General features: G+C 43.0%; 1 protein-coding gene across 1 annotated transcript in view; it reads right to left on the bottom strand.

The window, feature by feature from the left end:
• Positions 1 to 1,186: 1,186 nt before the first annotated feature.
• Positions 1,187 to 19,987, bottom strand: part of mthfd2 (methylenetetrahydrofolate dehydrogenase (NADP+ dependent) 2, methenyltetrahydrofolate cyclohydrolase) — a 39,321-nt gene continuing 20,520 nt past the window's right edge. Inside the window, exons 4-8 of the mRNA XM_063057069.1 lie at positions 17,969 to 18,121; positions 15,687 to 15,794; positions 10,348 to 10,440; positions 4,547 to 4,672; positions 1,187 to 3,459 (exon numbers count right to left, since the gene is read on the bottom strand). Of these exons, the coding sequence (XP_062913139.1) occupies positions 3,335 to 3,459; positions 4,547 to 4,672; positions 10,348 to 10,440; positions 15,687 to 15,794; positions 17,969 to 18,121 (605 nt within the window). The 3' untranslated portion in view covers positions 1,187 to 3,334. The remainder of the gene's footprint in view (positions 3,460 to 4,546; positions 4,673 to 10,347; positions 10,441 to 15,686; positions 15,795 to 17,968; positions 18,122 to 19,987) is intronic.

Here is a 19,987-nt window from a genome sequence, read left to right as displayed (position 1 = left end):
GAGGGGAATAAACAGTTGATGTTTCATGCCAAAACCTTTCTCAGGATTGGTCACTGGCCCAGAGAATGTCTTTAGTAAGGCCTCATAGCAAGCAAAGCTTTAAAGAGGTACAGCCTTTGGGCCACCGAGATAGCCACAAATTTAAGGTGCCAGAGTCCAATCCTCAGAGATTATGTCTCCTGCCCAGAGTATGCACCTTCTCTCTTAGCGGAAGGGTTTCCTCCCATGTGCTGAGGACATGCTGGTGGTTAGGTTAGTGCAGGCGGGTGAGTGGGAATTTAAAAAAGCATTAATGTGGGAACAATAAATGGTCTACTAGATGTGCACCTTCAAGACGCGGCCCTGTAGACGACCCAGTTCCTCGCCCACATCACTGACTGAAACGTCGGCTCAGCGGGCAGTGTGCGCTGCTGTCAGAAGGCCCCTGTACTCAAGCAATCCTCTCCCGCTCTTTTTGATGCTGAGTCAGGGGGCTTGGAGAAGCGACGTGGAAGATTGTAACATCGGAACAGCAAGCTGCTGGTCTCCTGGCTCTTGCTGTTGCAGGAGCGATCTCTCTCCCTCGCTGCCGAGAGAGCGCCTGTCTGGTGCGCCGAAGGGTTGGATATTGTCTGTAGTTTTTGATGGACTCTCGATCTAGGTCTCTGGGAGGTTTTGCTACTACTCACATGGTGGGGTGGAGGGTTCAGTGCTATTGCTGGTGCAGTCGAGGGTGGGGATAGTTGATGGTTCTGTGTGGGAGGGGGAGGTGGGGCTTTGGGATTCTGATGCTTCTATCATTCATTCCTTGGGGTTTCTTGTTTTGTGGAAGTCTGTGATGAGCTAGAATTTCAGGTTGTATATTGTATACATTCTGATACTAAATTGAACCAGTTGGTAGATGATAATCCACAGACCGTGGGCCAAAGGAACACACAAAATGCTGAAGGAATTCTGTACGTCAGACAGCATCAATGGAGGGAAATGGAGACTCAATATTTTAGATCAAGACCCTTCACTAATCCAGGTAAACTGACAATTTCCTACCACAGATACTAACTAACCCACTGTGTTGTGTTATGTCAGATCCCAGCATCAGCACCATCTCTTTCCATTCCTCATTATTCAATGCAAATTTCATGCACCACCCTCAGCACTGAAGAATTTTTAAGCCAATGACGTCATTGTAAATGTCTCTGGAATTCAATTTGTAAGGCAGTTTATTGCAATTAATTTTAAAATTGTTTACTTCACTCAAAAGAGAACCCATAGCCCCATCTCTAGAAGCACATTGTTAGATGGTAATATTGATCATACTGGACAACAAAGATATTACTTCCGAAATACTTTTGGGTGTAATATTGATCATACTGGACAACAAAGATATTACTTCCGAGATTTTGGGCTGCTGATCATGAAAATCACCATGAAATTTCCCTATCACACTCCAATTTTAAAAAAAATCACCTATACTTGTCATTTAATTCATAATTCAAGTTAGAATAATTGATACCAAGATTTACGGAAGGCATTTTTTTGCCCCACAAATCAAACAGGTCAATGACAGGCAATTAGTACAACTTCCAATGGGACCAGAGAAAGTTGCATGGAAGGCATTCAAGGATGTTGTTGAAAATTTTCTTGACAACTACAGAGCACCGAACTACATGCAGCTAGTTGATATGCTTCAAGCATACAAAACCATGAAGTGCAATATGCTACTAAAGATTCATTTTCTGCATTCCCATTTAGACTTCTTCCCTGCAAATCTGGCTGATTTTCGTTGGACACTTAAGTGAGAAGCCTCAGACACTTAAGTATAAAGAAAAATTATGAACAAAACACTTCTAGCTTAGTTAAACTATTGAAAAGCGACAGCACTTAGTCAATTAAACGCATTATATTCAATAAAAGTTAATTTGTTTCTACAAATTCCTACATGATACAAGTAGTCTGGAATTATATACATGTTCAGCTTCAAGCAGTTTATCATGAACAAAAAAGAATTCTGAGGAAGCAACACTTTTGAAAAAATTTGTTGTCCAGTGTTACCATAAGCCCACTGTAAGTGACAGCCCCTTCCCAGCACAGAGTGGTGAACGGGCAAATAATAACCTATATAGAACAGCAGCATCTCTACATCTCGCCTGTCTCTGGTCTCAGGGCAGTTTCACAACAAGGACAGATTCACTTTGGAACATTGAACAACTTTATTGCACAGCTCACTTTGTTTCTGCAAGTGACAGGGCATGTCGTACATTCTGCTTCTGCCAATAGTTGGATACAAGGGCAAGCAATTCAATTCAGGTTTTTTTCTGGAGTGTACAGCAACTCATCGACAAATTGCCGATCAGTACAATAATATGTCAAACTTATACAAATTGACCATCAAACTAATTAAGTTGACCTTGAAGATCTAGCTTCTTTGCACATATTGATCAATAGTTACTATTGTGAAATCATTCAGCTAAAAGAGTCTTGTTCAGATAGACCTTGTCTGCCCAGTGTGATGTCAAACACACTGCAATGTCTTGTACCGCATGAAACAAGACCACACCCTATTTTGCCAATGACATTCATCATTAAGTACTTCTGGAATAGAGTTCAGCGTTTTAATCCTCATTCCAAGACACTTCCCTCGCCTCACACGAGAAAACTGTTTTGAGCCATCACCAGCAGATACTCGGGACAGGGAAGAAATGCCAGGGCTTCAGCTGACACACAGAGTCGACGTCAGAAGTTCCCATTCCAACAGGTTCACACACTTAAACACTGACCTCATTTTCAGAACAGCACAGGCAGTCAGTACATCTGCTCTGAGCTCAAGTTCAAAACTGTCCAAACAAATTCAGCTCCTGCACCAGCTGGCAAAGATAATTCTACTCCCCATATTTATTGTTTTGGGCTATTCTGTACTTTAAAATATTCACCTGTGAGGTTATAAAGCAAAACTTTTGTGAGGTTTCCTTCACTAAAGCCTTCAAAACGCAAACTTTTCACACTGGAATCCCCTCTCCACTTTGGTCTCCTCACTGCAACTTCAAAGAACTTGGCAATAAAACAAGCTTTTTGTTGTATTATTTACACGTGCTAAATAACTTGACAGAATAGTATGGGTGTGGGAAGCCTCTTTGGAACAAAGTTATAAAATTGCACACGCCTTAGTCCCAAGGTCCTCCCAAATAAATTATATTCAATGCAAACAGGAGAACCCAATTACTTCCAGGACAGGGCAATAAATAACGACTCAGCTATCAATCAGCCTTTGGTATTGGGAAGTGTAAACAGTACATTGGAATGTTTGGCAGGGCACTCCAGCTCACTTCTGCTGCTCCAGTGCAGGATGGCAAATTATTCAGTTCTCCATCTGCTTCAGAAGCTTCTTGGCTGCAATGATGGTGTTCTTCATCAGCATGGCGACAGTCATTGGGCCAACTCCGCCTGGCACCGGCGTTATAAAACTGGCCTTCTTCTTTACCCCTGAAGATACAAAAAAACACTGCCGGTTAGAGAATGGTACATGACTAGATCCGAATCATATGGTCTTTGAAAGACAGCCATCTACTTGCAGTAAGCTTTGCTTTTCGAACATGCTGAATCCATCACGGACAAAGCCCTCCACACCTTTGAGCACATTATATGGAGTCCTGCCAGCTCTATTTTGGGCACAGCCCTCCTAACCATTGAGGACAGCCTTGAAAGGTGATGGCTCAAAAAGGCATCCATCATTAATGAACCTCACCACCCAAGACACGCTGTGTTCTCACACCACTACCATCAGGGAGGAGGTACAAGAGCCTGAAGGCACACACCTAATGTTTTAGGTACAGCTTCTTCCACCATTGGATTTCTGAACGGTGCATGAACACTACCTCGCTATTTATATTTAATAGCTCGAAATGTAACTCATAGTATTTTTAATGTATTGAACTGTACTGCTGCCACCAAACAACAAATTTCATTGACATGGATCAGTGCCAATAAACCAGATTCTGAAGTAATGAATATGCTGAAAATTAGCAAGCACTCCAACCACAGTGTGAAAGCAGTGACTTCTCCAGCCCGAACTGGGCACGAGGCAGGATATTGTAGCCGCATGGTGACTGAGCAGAGCATATTGCAGTTTAATCTGAAATTCTCCTACGATCTAGCTGGACTTTATGACACCTACAGGATTCTTCAAGCAACAGTACAGGGAAGCTGATAAATTAGATGATCAGGCAGTAAGCTCAATAGCATAATGAAAGGCACTAGGTTCAACTTTCTACTATCTCAGCTTAAAGATGACAGCAGTTATAAGGAAAACTAATTGCAATTGAACAAGACTTTGATGAGACTGTAGCTCGTTGTGTGAGAATGGCTACACAGAGCAACCTTCTCCAGCATACTGTCCAGCTGATACACCGACTGAGGCCCTATCAACCGGCAAGCTCTAACAGCCATGCACTTCATTCAGAGTAATTCAGAATTAAAGCAATTCAAATGCCCATTTCAGGCCAGTGGGCCAGTTCTTTTGAAAATATAACAAGGATGGAACTTTATTCAGATGGTTAACTGTAAACATTACCTTCAAAGTCAACATCGCCCACAAGCCTGGGCTTCCCGGTGACTGGGTCCTGGACGCGGTTGATGCCAACATCAATGACGGCAGCTCCTTCTTTAATCATGTCGGCCGTGATAAGATTGGGAATACCTGCAAAGAACAAGATCATAAACCTTAGCATGGCAGCAATTCTACCAGTAGAGGACAGTTCAAGGAAGAGATCCAGCAACATACACCAAATGCTGAAGGAACTCAGCAGATCAGGCAGCATCTATGGAGGAGAATAATCAGTCAATGTTTCTTGCCAAGACCCTTCATCAAGACTGGAAATGAAGGTCACCCAAAACATTTTTAGCTTAGCTGGTTTGTGACCTAAAACATTCAAACACTTCTACAGATGTCCTAGAGAGCATTCTGACAGTCTGAATCATTGCCTGGTATGGGAGAAAACTACTGCACAGGATTGAAAGACGCTACAGAATGTTGTGAAATTAGTCAGCTCCATCATGGGCCCTGGCCTCCGTAGTTTCCGAGACACATTAGGAGCGGTACCTCAGAAAGGAGGTGTCCATCATTGAGTTCCCCCTAGGGCATGCACTCTTCTCACTGTTACCATCAGGAAGGAGGTACAGAAGTCTGAAGGCACACACTCAGCTTCTTCCCTCTGCCATCCGATTTCTAAATGGACATTGAACCCATGAACACTACTTCACTACTTTTTACTATTGTTTCGGTTTTGGCACTATTTTTAATTGAAACGTGTGTGTGTGTGTGCGCACGTGCGTGTGTGTATGCGCGTGTGCGTGTGCGCGTGTGCGTGTGTGTATGCGCGTGTGCGTGTGTGTATGCGCGCGTGCGTGTGTGTATACGCACACGCACATACATACACACATACTTGCTGCAAATCATTTTTTTCTATATTTACCACGTATTGCAATGTACTGTTGCCGCTAAGTTAACAAATTTCATGACCTATGCCGATGATATTAAACCAATTAAATTCTGATCTTGGTGAACAGCGAAGGTCCAAGTGACTACAGCCCCTGATGGTGTGGGGGAAAGGATAATGTTGCTGAAGTAAAGGTAAAGAAAGTAATATGTGGAATATCAAATTCATTTGGTTGCATTTAATGTTCAAAGTTTCAAGTAAATTTATTATCAGAGTACATATATGTCATCATATACAACCCCGAGATTTATTTTCCTGTGGGCATACTCAGCAAATCTACAGAACAGTAACTATTACTACACAGGTAGTGCAGTGGATGTGATCTATATGGATTTTAGTAAGGCATTTGACAAGGTTCCACACGGTAGGCTTATTCAGAATACAATAGGACATGGCCCTAAGGTAAGGGGTGGGAAGTTCAAGGGGGATATTAGAGGAAGGTCTTTTACTCAGAGAGTGGTTGGTGCGTGGAATGCACTGCCTGAGTCAGTGGTAGAGGCAGATACACTAGTGAAGTTTAAGAGACTACTAGACAGGTATATGGAGGAATCTAAGGTGGGGGCTTATATGGGAGGCAGGGTTTGAGGGTCGGCACAACATTGTGGGCCGAAGGGCCTGTACTGTGCTGTACTATTCTATGTTCTATTAGATCAATGAAAGATCAACTAAAGTGCAGAAGACAATAAACCTTGAAGATGCAAGTATAAATAAATAGCAATAAATAACGAGAACATGAAATAAAGAGTTCTTAAAGTGAGATCACTAGTTGTGGGACTATTTCAATGGAAGGGTAAGTGAGTGTAGTTATCCCTTTTTGTTCAAGAGCCTGATGGTTGTGGGGTAGTAACTGCTCTTGAACCTGGTGGTGAGAGTCCTGAGGCTCTGGTACCTTTTTCCTGATGGTAGCAGCGAGAAGAGAGCATGGCCTGGGTGATGGGCTCCCTGATTTTGGATACTGCTTTCCTATGACAGTGTATCATGTAGATGTCTTCAATGGCTGGGAGGGCTTTACCCCTGATGTAATGGGCTGAATCCACTACCTTTTGTAGGATTTTCCATTCAAAGGCATTGATGTTCCCATACCAGGCCATGATGCAGCCAGTCAATACACTCTCCACTATGCATCTATAGAACACTGCTAAAACAATTACTGTAGACTCCCAATAATGGTAATTATATAATAGTTTATTTTTATGCAAGAAATTCCCATAAAAATGGACCAGTTGTTCCACTGTCCTCCCTTATCAGGTTCCTTTTTCAGCTCTCTGCTTCTTCCTCCTATCACTTCCCAGCTTCGTACTTCTTTCCCCCTCTCCCATCACCCACCTTCCCCCTCACCTAGTCTCACCTGTCAGCTTGTACTCTTTAAACATCACTGAAGCAAAGGGTAGAGCCGGAAATCCAACAAATACTGGAAATCCAAAGCAACTCACACACGTAATGTAATTGGTCATTGTAAATTGTCCCAAGATTAAGTTAGGATTAAATGGGGGGGTTGCTGGGTGGTGTGGCTGGAGGAACTCAGCAGATCAGGCAACAGCCATGGAAATGAATAAACAATCGATGTAGCAGCAAATCATAAACACAAGAAACCCTGCAGATGCTGGAAATCCAAAGCAACCTGAAGCCCTGAAGAAGGGTCTCCGCCCAAAACAACTACTGTTCATTCATTTCCCTGGATGCTGCCCGACCCGCTGAGTTCCACCAGCATTTTGTGTGGGTTGCCAAGGGGAAATAAATGTTCAGGGGCCAGTTCCTCTGGCTGATAGGCTGGGGTCTTAAGTGTAAAAGACTAATTACTAGGAACCAAGGTGAAGAGAGGTCTCTCAAAGATCTGCAGAGCATAAGACATAGGAATAGAATCAAGCCATTCAGAAACAGGGTCTGCTCTGAAATTCCATCATGGCTGATTTATTAAGCCTCTCAATCCCATTCTCCTGAATTCTCCCTGTAACCTCTGACAACCTTACTAATCGAGAACCTATCAACCTCTGTTTTAAATGTATCCAATGATTTCGCCTCCACAGCTGTTTGTGATGAGTTCAGCTGATTCAAAGCCCTTGGCTAAAGAAATTTGTCCTCACTCCTATTCTAAAGGGATGTTTGAACCTTCACTCCCAAATGTGGATGCTGTCTTGAACATACTCAACAAACAAGCAATAGATTAGGCCCCTGGAGTTCAAATCTCACTCAGCAGCAGAGAAAATTCAAGTCAAATGATTAAATCAATCTGGAGTCATTAACTGTGAGCACAAAACTACTGGAATGTTTGTACACTCATCTGATGTTCTTCAGGGAAGGAATTTTGTCATCCTTAGTTGACTGGGACAGGGAGTGACTCCAGACTACTAATGTGGTAATTGCTCAGTTAGCCACATACATTCCCCAACAAGCCACACAGATCAAAAGTAATTGGAGTTGGACAATAATTAACGTTCTGTACATCCCGTGAAGGCATAAAAGCCAATGTTTAATTAGAAGCTCAGTGAAGGAACTGTATAGTGAGAGTAGGGGATTACTGGGCAGTGCTGCTCACAGGGCTGGAAGGGCCTACTCCACGCTGTATCTCAACAAATACATATATTCTGCCTAGTCCCGTCGACCTGCACCAGACCATAGTCCATCACTGAAACTGAAACTGAACCTACAATCAACACTTCTACTGGCAACTTATTCCACTCTCACCACCCTGAGTGAAGTTGCCCCTCATGTTCCTCTTAAATATTTCAACTTTCACCCTTAACCCATGACCTCTCGTTCTAGTCTCACCCCAACCCCAGTGGGAAAAGCCTGCTTGCCTTTACCCTATCTATACCCCTCAATTTTGTATACCTCTATCAAATCTCCCCTCATTCTCCTACGTTCTAGGGAATAAATTCCCAACCTATTCAACTTTTCCTATAATTCAAGTCCTCCAGTCCCAGCAATATTCTTGTAAATTTTCTCTGCACTCTTTCAATCTTATTGCTATCTTTCCTGTAAGTAGGGCACCAGAACTGCACACAACACTCAACAGAATCTTGTACAACTTGAACATAACATCCCAACTCCTGTACTCAATACCCTGAATAATGAGGGCCAATGTGCCAAAAGATCTCTTCACAGCCCTAAGTATCTGTGATGGCATTTCAAGGAATTACAGAACTGTATTCCCACATCACTCTGTTCTACTTCAAGTCAAAGTAGAGCTATAGTGCCTATCCAGATTTAAACTACACAAGTTACAGCTTGAAGACCGAGCCTAGTTACTCAGCATTAGCTAGAAGAGCTTAGAGTTACAGAATTATATTTCATCACCTCAACTCTTTGTGGTTACTGGGAAACACAGCTCCTTTCCCCCCCCCCCTCAGTATTCCAGTGAACATGATCAATCCATCCTCCACTTCATCAAACCCCAAAGGGCAGGGAAGGATATTGAGAAACACATGTGGTGCGTAGATAATGATGCAATCTAGTAATGACATTAATTACTCTGGATTAGGCAAATCCAGATATGATGAGGTACAGTACATGACCCTGGTTTGAACTGTACTTGCATACTGTTATGAACTGAATAACAACTACAACAAATTGTGCCTGGTCCCTGCAGAAGGAAGTGTTTTTATTTGTGTAACTAACTTCACAAGTCCCATTGCTGCACTGACCCACATCCAAGGACTCTTCAGCTCATGTTCTTCATGTTTATTTCTTATTATTATTATTTCTTTTCACACTTGCTCATTTTGTTGTCTTCGGCACCTTGGTCCTGTTACTGGGGGGGGGGGGGGCGCGGTCTTTCATTGACTCTATTGTTTGTTTTGTGCCCACAAGAAAATGTACCTCAGGGTTGTATATGATGACATACATCTACTTTGACAACAAATTTACTTTGAAATGTGGTAAAACTTGTTCTTAGCTTGATCAACAATGGAATCAGCATTGACAGAATGCAAATAATAAGAGTGAGTAGACGACGATCTGTCGCCGAAATAGGGAATCTCCCATTGACTGAACAATTGACCTTTCTTCTCCCAGACCCTGGAGTTCTTGCCGCTTTACTTTCATGTCTGAAGCTCCTCATTCTTAATCTCTTTCCTTATCAATTCAAAACACTGTTTCAAAATCATTGGCTCTAGCCTATCTGGCTAATGATGTTTTAATGCTAACTTTTCATTGGCTCTGGTCCAAGGCAGTATCATTTTATTGCTCGCCCAACAAGTACAGCCTGTACTTATAACCTTTTTTTTTTGTTCTCCCTGAATTGGATCTGTTCACCCAGATCAGCCACTTGCTAGACTCAGGTTACCCTCAGGTCACAGAGACAGACTGCCCTCTTCATAAATTTACCGAAGAACATCTCACAAACACTTCTTTTTGGAAATTATCTCTTGTTCATCAGATTATCAATAGGGGTTTCACTGTGCTTATTTTAAATGTTTTTTAAAAAAGCCATTCTGAAGCAAAGCCTGTTCACAAAATGGAGGTTCAGAACAACCTTACAAAATGGCAGCCTCCATTCCTTCCACCACATAGTAAGAACAAAGACATGTGACTTGTTTATTTCCACTGTCCCTGACTCATTCAATTTAGATGTCTTATTCCAGTTTCAATCCCTTCATGGCCAACAAAAGCAATCATTTTTGGGTGGAAGAGTTATACTGAACCACAACCAGTTGGCAGCAGCTCACTAGTGGAAATCTTCCTGCAAGGCGACTGGCAGGCTTGTGGGCCCAGCTGGAGAGGAGAGCAAGAGATCCTCCTCACTCAATACTAGCCACTTGTTTTACACAATCCATGTTGATAAAATATGATCAACTTCATTTTGCCCAAAATCCAACCAGCAGCATTTGGTTCAATCTATGGACGGATAGCCCAAAACCATCACCATTTCACTCACCTGCAGCAGCCACAATAATGTCAGCGAGCTTGGTGTGCTCCCTCAGCTGGTCTTTGGGGGTGTATCGATGAGTCATGGTCACTGTGGCGTCTCCTGCAATACAATGTGTACATTAGCTTTCATCCTTTGTTCATCTCCAACATTTATTGCAGACTTCACGCAACTGCGGTGATCTGTATGACCATAAAACAATAAGATATAGGAGCAGAATTAAGCCATTAATTTGGCCCATCGAGTCTGCCCCGCCATTCAATCATGGCTGATCCATTTTCCCGCTCAGTCTCAATTTCCTACTTTCTCCGTGTATCTCTTCATACTCTGACTCATCGAGAATCTATCAACTTCTGCCTTAAATATACCCAGCAACTTGGCCTCCAAAGCAACCTGTGGCAACAAATTCCACACATTCACTACTCTCTGGCGAAAGAAAGTCCTCCTTATCTCCATTTTAAGTAGATGTCCCTCTATTCTGTAGCTGTGTCCTCTGATCTTAAATCCTCCCCCCCCCACCATAGGAAGCATCTTTTCTATTGATGCTTTTCAACACACGACAAGTTTCAATGAGGTCACCCCTCATTCTTCTGAATTCCAGTATGTAGAGGCCCAGAAATCTGTACTGGGAAAAAACTGCCGCTGTAAGAATAGATGGAGAAGTGAGTCAGTTTATGAAAATCAAGAGAGGCATTAGACAAGGGTGTGTTTTCTCCCCTGATTTATTTAATGTATACAGTGAAACAATATTACAAAAAATGAAACATCTTGGGAATCAAAGTTGGCGGTGAAAACATCAGTAATTTCAGATATGCAGATGACACTGTGTTAATTGCAAGTACAGAGGAAGAACTACAAAATTGATATAATTGTTCAAGAAAGTGCAAAAATGGGTCTATCTATCAATTGCAAATGGCAGAATGTATGGTGATATCCAAAAAGAAGGAGAATCCTATCTGCAGGCTGAGAATAAATGGGGAAGACATAAAACAAGTCCAGAACTTTTGCTACTTAGGAAGCTGGGTGACATCAGATGGCAGGTGCGACTTGGACATCAAAAGAAGAATAGGGATGGCAAAAGACACCTTTATGAGAATGAAGAGTATACTGACCAATACTAAACTAGGCATGACAACCCGCCTCAGATTACTGAAATGTTACGTTTATCCATTTATGTTATATGGCTCAGAATGTTGGACAGTATCTAGTAACATGAGGAAACGAATTGAAGCAGCAGAGATGTGGTTTTTGAGGAGGATGCGAAGAATATCATGGACGAAATGAATATCTAACAACGATATCCTGAACAGAGCAAGCACAAGAAGAGAAATAATGTATGAGATCATGAAAAGGCAACGTGACTTCATTGGACATGTGATTAGGAAAGAGAAGTTAGAATGCACGGTAATTATGGGAAAGATTAAAGGGAAGAAAGCAAGAGGAAGGCAAAGACAAATGATGATGGAGACAGCACCCAGAGAACTGGAAATGAATACCAATGAATTGATCCACTTGACCTGAAACAGGAGTGTGTGGGCAATGGCAGTCAAAGCTCAAACTGGGCACGGCACCTGATGATGATGATGATGATGATGATGATGATGATGAGAGGCCCAGAGCCATCAAACGCTCCTCATATGACAAGTCTTTATATTCCAAAATCATTTTCGTGAACTTGCTTCAATGTCAGCACATCTTTTCCTAGTTAAGGGGCCCAAAACAGACACTACCCACCCTACCAACTGCCCTTTCCAAAAGTTTCCTTCTGGGAAGTGCTATAGGATTATTAAAATAAAAACTTCACATTAAAAGTTTCTTTTCTCAGGCAGTTAACCCGATCAACCACTCTAGTTAGCCCCTATAAATATTTTAAATCACCTTTTATAATGCTGTTTACATTGTAAATACATGCTAGTATTTATGCAAAATTTATTCCTTAATTGTGTTTTCGCCTCATACTTTTCAATAATTCTTTTCAACTGTTGAATGTTGCATGTCACACCCTGATCAATATACCACAGCAAATTCCACTACATGTAAATATACAGTACTGCATATGATCAATAAAGTTGATCCTTGATCTCGTCCCTTAGTTCCTCCATCAATCTCCTACCTTCATCTGCTCCCATTTGTTTCTTCACTAAGGGAATACACACCCTAGCCAACTACGCTTAAATTTGGAGCCAAATGCTATCCTCCATTTATTACAAACCCACTGACTCACAGAGCTACCTTAACTAAACCTCCTCCCACCCCGTCTCGTGCAAGAACACAATGCCTTTCTCCGTTTGTCCATCTCTACCACACCTATCTTCAAGACAAAGCCTTCCATCCGAGGAAACCCTGTGATGTTCTTTATTTTCAAGAATGGAATCTGGAGTAAAAACCTATCTCGTGTGTCACCGTGATTAAGTTTTGTGTTACCTGGACAGCCCGATCTCCACCCTATCACAAACATTACCCTCCACCCCTCACAATAACTCTGGAACACTTTTCTGGCTGCTGAAGGACAATCAGCACAAAACTCTCATGATTTCCCTCCACAGATGCCACCCACACATTTCCAGCATTTTGCTGTTAGATCAGCAAGCTGCAATCAAATTGGTTGCATCATCTCCAAAAGAGTAGTACAAGCATTCCAAAACAGGTAAAGTTAAGCACTCTCACAATGCCACGTGCTGCCAGTACAGTACAACTCCAATAGACTGTTATCTGACTAATCAGTGGAATACAAATAAATTAAAAGTGCCTTGTAATAGAAGAAAGCCCTCAACTCCGAGTGGAGTCATCGGGACGCCATCATGACGGCATTTTTTTTTTTAGCAGGCTTTCTTATTTTTATGAGGCCGAATTGCTAGCTTGACGCTCAACCCAGCACGGATGGAAAGCGTGCAAGGGAGCCGGCTGGATTCGAACTCGGGAGCCTTCGCTCCAAAGTCCAGCGCTGATGCCACTACGCCACCAGCCGGCTAGCCTTGTAATACTGATATTAAATAACTTCCTGGAAAATCTAGTAGTCCAGCACGAAAACCTGAACACATCAGATTAATGGACTTTATAGAATATAGGACAGTGCAGAACAAAAATAGGCCTTCAGAATCAGAATTAGTATTACTGCAAATGTGCGGCAGTACATTGTAATACATAATAAAGAATAAATTACAGTAAATACACACACACATATTTATGAATATAAAATTAAAGCTGTAGAGCAAACAGAGGAATAAGGCAGAGAGGTAGTGTTCATGGGTTCAATAGCTATTCAGAAATCTGATGGTGGGGGTGAAAAAGCTGCTTCTGGAATGTTGAGAGGGTGTCTTCAGGCTCCTGTACCTTCCCCTCGATGGTAGTAATGAGAAGAGATCACATCCTGGGTGATGGGGATGGGGGGGAGGTGTCCTTAATGATAGCTGCCACCTTTTTGAGGCATTGCCTTTTGAATGTGTCCTCGATGCTTGGGCGGCTAGTGCCCATGATGGATACGGCAGGGTTTACAACTTCCTGCAGCTTTTTCCGATCCTATGCAGTGGCCTTTCCATACTAGACAGTGATGCAACTGGTTAGAACGCTCTCCATGGTACATCTTAGAAATAAAGCCCTCTTTGTATTTGCATCAATATGTTGGGCCCAGGACAGATCTTCAGATATGTTGACATGCAGGAAGTTTAAACTGCTCACCCCTTGATGAGAACCGGTGTGTGTTCCCTCGACTTCCCCTCCCTGAAGTCCTCCACAATCAATTCTTTGGTCTTACTGATGTTGAGTACAGGGTTGTACTTGGGACACCACTCAACCAGCTGATCTATCTCGCTCCTGGAGGTCGCCTCATCACCATCTGATACTCTGCCAACAATAGTTGTATCGTTGGCAAATTTATAAATGGCCTTTGAGTTGTTGAGAAAGCAGAGCAGTGGACTAATCACACATCCTTGAGGGTGCAGTGTTGATTGTCAGCGAGAAGGAGATGTTATTTCTTATCTGCACAGTGAGGAAGTCAAGGATCCAGTTGCAGAGGAAGGCACAGAGGCCCAGGATTTGGAGCTTGTTGATTAGAACTGAAGGCGTGATTGTGTTGAATGTTAATCAAAATACAGCAGCCTGACATAGGTATTACTATTGTTCGGGTGATCCAAGGCCGGGTAGAGGGCCAGTGAGATTGCATCTGCTATTGTGATGATAGGCAAATTGTAGAGTTGCTTGCTGAGGTACCCATGGCTGCAACCATAGATTTCAGCTGTGGCAGTCCCGAACGGAATATGATTCCCGACAGAACTGCACGCAAAAAGCCGTCTCTTGACAGGCACCACCTTGACTAACCTGTCAATTTAACTTTCGCCTCCAGAAGTTCTGCTGAACTAACAAAACAAATAATTAAGCGCCTAATTAAATTAATTCCTTCTGACTGCACAATGTCCATGCTCCTCCATTCTCTGGATATTCATGTGCTTGTCCAAGAGACTCTTAAACTAACTATCATATTGCCTCCACCACTACCCTGGCAGCACATTCTAGGCACTCACCACTAAACAAACCTGCCCCATCCATCTCCTTAGAACTCACCTCCCTCTCACCTTAAGTTCATGCTGTCTAGCATTAAACATTTCTGTCCCGGGATAAAGATACTTGCTCTCTATTCTATCCATTTCTCTTAATCTTATAAACTTCCATTAGGTTTCCCGTCAGCCGCGGCTCGCGGTACAGAAAATACAATGTCACTTAAGTAATAATCTAATGATGTACAGAAAATAACACAGTAAACAAGATTTTAAAAATCACACCCATGTTTTAAAAAATTATAAAATCTCTCACTTGTGCCAAATCAAGGATTGTGCTGAGCAGCCTGTAACTATGCCACGGTGCTGGCATCAATGTGGCATGCCCAAAATTTATTAATCATAACTGGACATCTTTGGACTGTGGGAGGAAACCCACGTGATCACAGGGAGAACCCCAAACTTACAGCTAGTGATGTAATAGCATTATACTGATCACCACACTTCTGTGGCACTGAAACTGTAGGGACTCTTCACAATCCACTTAGAACAAACTTCCAGAGATAAATTAACACAAGTCGCATTTAAAATGATTCACAACACTGAATAAGTATCTGCTTCAAATTTTGATGGTGTTTAACTTTACTAAGATGATTTTCTTCTTAGAGTAACACACACAAAATGCTGGAGGAACCCAGCAACACCTATGGAGGGGAATAAATGGTCAAATTTTTGAGGGGAGAACCCTTCCTCAGGACTCTTTTTCCTTTTGACAGATAGTTGAGTAAACACAGATTGAACTTCAAGGTCAAACTTTGTGAGCTGTTGTGTTTGCATTTGGGAACTGGCACTCACCACCAGGCCTCTCGTGTCTGCCGTCTGTGTGCAGGAGCATAGCGATGGGCATTCCGACGTTCTTTGACCGCCCAGCAACAACCACATTCTTCCCTAGAGTTGGAATTCCTGAAGGATACAATGGTTCAGTGTTAACTTATCCCCGGCTACAACCACACTTAGTGATGGAACCAATGACAGCAACTACTCACCTCTCCAGAACATTCCACCCTCAATTATCCCTTTAAATGCATGCATTGGTCTAAGATAAACTGTCTTTTGAGGACAGCAAAAGCCTTCACTGTCCTGAGCATTATTTCCACAGCAGTCAAAAAATAACCTGTGCAGTTTTACACAGATCGTGTGGATAGTCAGAGGCTTTTTCCCCAGGGCTGAAATGGTTGCCACAAGAGGACACAGGTTTAAGGTGCTGGGGAGTAGGTACAGAGGAGATGTCAGGGGTAAATTTTTTTTAAAAACGCAGTGAGTGGTGAGTGCGTGGAATGGGCCACCGGCAACGGTGGTGGAGGCGGATACGATAGGGTCTTTTAAGAGACTTTTGGACAGGTACATGGAGCTTAGAAAAATAAAGGGCTATAGGTAAGCCTAGTAATTTCTAAGGTAGGGACATGTTCGGCACAACTTTGTGGGCTGAAGAGCCTGTATTGTGCTGTAGGTTTTCTATGTTTCTAAAATTCATCTGAATATACAAACACACTGGCTAAGAGCAGGAGCATGCCATTCAGCCCTTTGAGCTTCCCATTCCACCATCCTAAACTCAACTGCAGCCCATCATTCTCATCAAGAATCGAACAGGCAAAATGGGACAAGCACGGGAAGGCAACTTGGTTGGCAAAGACAAGACGGGCTGAAGGGTCTGTTTCCGTGCTGTATAAAACTGAATGTTTAAGGCAGAACTAATTACAGAATGACTAAGCACTACAGTATAGAAATAGGCCCTTCAGCCCAAAAAATACTGAAGTAGTATGATCACACATGTAGACTAGGATGTTCCCCTAAGGGGTTATGCCCATAACAGAAAATGCCCGCGTGTGACTTTGTTTAACTTAGGGAGGCTGATGCACAAGTAGCCACCACATATTGCTTGACAGGTCAAGGTCAGGGTCAATGGCATGGAATGCGAGATGACTGGGGACCTTCCCCTGCTGCAGCCTTCCTCCACACACCTCCATTACCGTTGTGATGTGTCATCAGCTTCTACCAACTTCACTGTAGAAGCCTTAGTCGGATCGCTCTTTGTCTAGAATTTCCTCCTTGACCTTACCACCATGGGGGTAAGGTCAAGAACTATGCGGTGGCTGCCCGCACACCAGCGTTAAACAAAGTCACGCACAAGTGTTCGCTATTAAGGGAATCCATCCTAACATTCCAGTGGATCTCAGATTGGACTGTAAGGCCAGAAGAGAACCAACAACCTTTGGAAAACATCATACTCAAATTGAGTGATGGAACTACTACACCACTGCCTCCCTACTCCTGGTGCACCAAGAGACGCTGACACCCCACCATCACACGGGCATGCTGTGGAGGTGAAGGATTATGACAGGGAAGAGTAAAATGCCATTAGACATTAGCTGCACGAGTAAGGGAGTACGATGCTAGCTGGGCTGGAAGCTGCTGCTGGAGGCTCAAAATTCCTGCTCAGCTCCCTGGGAGAACAGGGAGAAAGCCACATGGAAGGAGGCAAGGCTCTACAGGATACAATCCTAGTGGCAGCAAAAGGGATTAGTGAAGAAGGTCCAAGAAGCTGGCATGGACTTGCCGGGATAAAGGACACATCGCTGTGTTATACAAATTCAGTGGATGTTCACTTGTTTTGGGAAAGAGGTTCATTAGCCCCAATACTATCCCTAGGGTGCATTCACAGCAAATGCATGGTCCAACATTCTCAGCTGAAATGTCCTCACAGCTCCTGGTGGCAATTAAGAGGGCCCATATCAGGCTTGTTGAAGTGCTGCTCAGGACCACATTGGCCAAACTCTTACCACCAAAGAGAGCACACTACTGGGAGTTGTAGAAACATTACACCTTGCACCCATTCCCAAGAAGACACAAGAGACTGCAGACACTGGAAAGACAGCAAAGTTAAATATACTCTTCAAAAGAGGCTTTGACAACCCTTATCACTCACCTACTCCATACCACACCATCTTCTAAGAGTGACCAACTATCAACTCCACAATGAGCCCAGGAACAAGATGCACCAAGGTTCAGCCAGCCCAGTTCCTGCACCCTATTATAATCCCGAGTGAGATTTAGGCCACGGTTTCTTGCCAACTTACCTGTTCGTTGGATGATTTCCCACACGCCCCAGGGTGTTGCCGGTAACATGGAGCTCTGGTCAAGGCACATGCGGCCAACGTTGAGTACGTGAAACCCGTCCACGTCTTTCGTGGGTGACACCGCATTACAGATCTTGCGCTCGTTGAGATGTTCTGAGGAAACAATTCAGGATTGAACCACGCCATTAGACTGAGCAATTTTGAAATTGATGCATATTATCTAACCTGTTTCAAAGCAGGATCTGCTACCAAGAACATTATAAATAATGTGCAGAATGGAGGCATTCCATGTGCTAGGTCAGTCAAAACAAAACTGAATGCAGATTGATGAGATTAAGTGGGAGACTCCTATCTGTAACTCAGACTAATTTTGGTAATTTGGTTTATTATTGTCACATGTACGATGAAAAGCTTTTGCATTTCATCAGTTCAAGTGCACTGAGGTCATACAAGGGAAAAGCAGTAACAGAGCAGAATGAAGTGTGACACTTAAAGAGAAAGTGCAGTGCAGGTAGTTGCAAGATAGACAACAAGATGCAACAGAGACAAGAAGCAAGGTCACAAGGTCGCAACAAGATCATTTGTGAGGCCAAGGGTCCTGTGAACAGACCTCTTGTTCAATATGAATTCTATCTCACAGTCTCAGCATGGACTTGCATCTTACTATTTTTCCATATTGGAATCGTTCTAATATAATTTTAAAAGATGTTAGCTGAATTAAGGCAAGATTAAAATCGTAGTTGTAATAGTTTTTACTGAGATAATTTGTATTTTTAACAATTCGTATCTGTAACAAACTTGTGTATTTTTCACAGTATGTGGTGGTTTGTCCCCACCTTTACTGGCAGAAGATGGTATAGATTTTCATTTTTGATTGGCTAAATATTAGCCTAATAACTGCATTATTTCTATTTGAAGAATTTCTGTTATCTTGAGTATAAAGGTGGTAGGTTTTTCAAAGGCACCATCTTTGTCTTCTTTTCATTGAATCGCTTTAATCTCTGATCTGTTTCTCAGCTCCTCACTTAATTTCAAATCCTCTATATCCTCCTTTAAACTTTAAAATAAACGATCGTGAAGAATCAAGGAATCAAATTTTCTCGCTCATTCCTGAATGCCTAAATTCTTTCACATGCTTTGCATGTGATTTAACTTGTGCTGCCGTACTCATTTGGATCAAAACTCTGAGAATAATCAAACACAATGCAGCACTCCAGTGACAGTGGTCTCACCAGAACACACCCGCGGAATCACTGCGTGCCCCTCACAGTGGGGAAAGCCTCTTGCTTGTTCTGATACCAAGTGTGAAGAGAGAAAGATTTCACAATGCTGGTAATCAGTGACAACCTGGCAGGAGCGGGGCACGCATGCTGGCGGGAGCAGAGCCACAACCCAACCAGCCACGTCCATCATTAAGGAGGAGTTTCCAAGAATATCCACCCACCTTAGGACCAGCAAGTGATGAAGACAGTGTCATTCGCAACCACATTCAAAGCTCAAAGTAAAATCCAGAAGAGTGCCAAGATGAACCATGACAGCTGCCTCCCAAGATCCCCATCGTCACAGCAGGCCAGGCAGCATCTATGGAAAGGGGCCGAGATCCTTCATCGGGCCTCCCGAAGTCCTGCGCGTGTACTCCTGATAAAGGGTCTCAACCACAACTATAGATGCTGCCTGACATGTGGTGTCCCTCCAGCATTTTGTGTGTGTTGCTTTGGAGCTGTGAGATAAAACCTGCACTAAACGAACCACACCATCATCTTTCAAGGACAGCGCAAGTTATTGGAGCTATACTCATCCAGGCAAGTGGGTGTTCAGTCACACTGCTGACTTGTACAGTACCTTGCACATTGACACAGTTCAGGACTTGGTTGGAACCTCATCAAGCACTAAACATTCATTCCCTGTAGTTACAGTGAGCATTTGCCACTTGTCCACATTCTGACATCACCTCCCCAATCCACCATCAAGGGCAAAGGCACGGGGGATCCCACCACTCATCAGTTCCCAACCAAGTTG

The sequence above is a fragment of the Mobula hypostoma genome, chromosome 8 (assembly GCF_963921235.1).
Source record: "Mobula hypostoma chromosome 8, sMobHyp1.1, whole genome shotgun sequence".
Classification (NCBI taxonomy): Eukaryota; Metazoa; Chordata; class Chondrichthyes; order Myliobatiformes; family Myliobatidae; genus Mobula; species Mobula hypostoma.
Note: the sequence above shows the minus strand (reverse complement) of the source record. Positions and strands in the feature narration are given on the sequence as shown.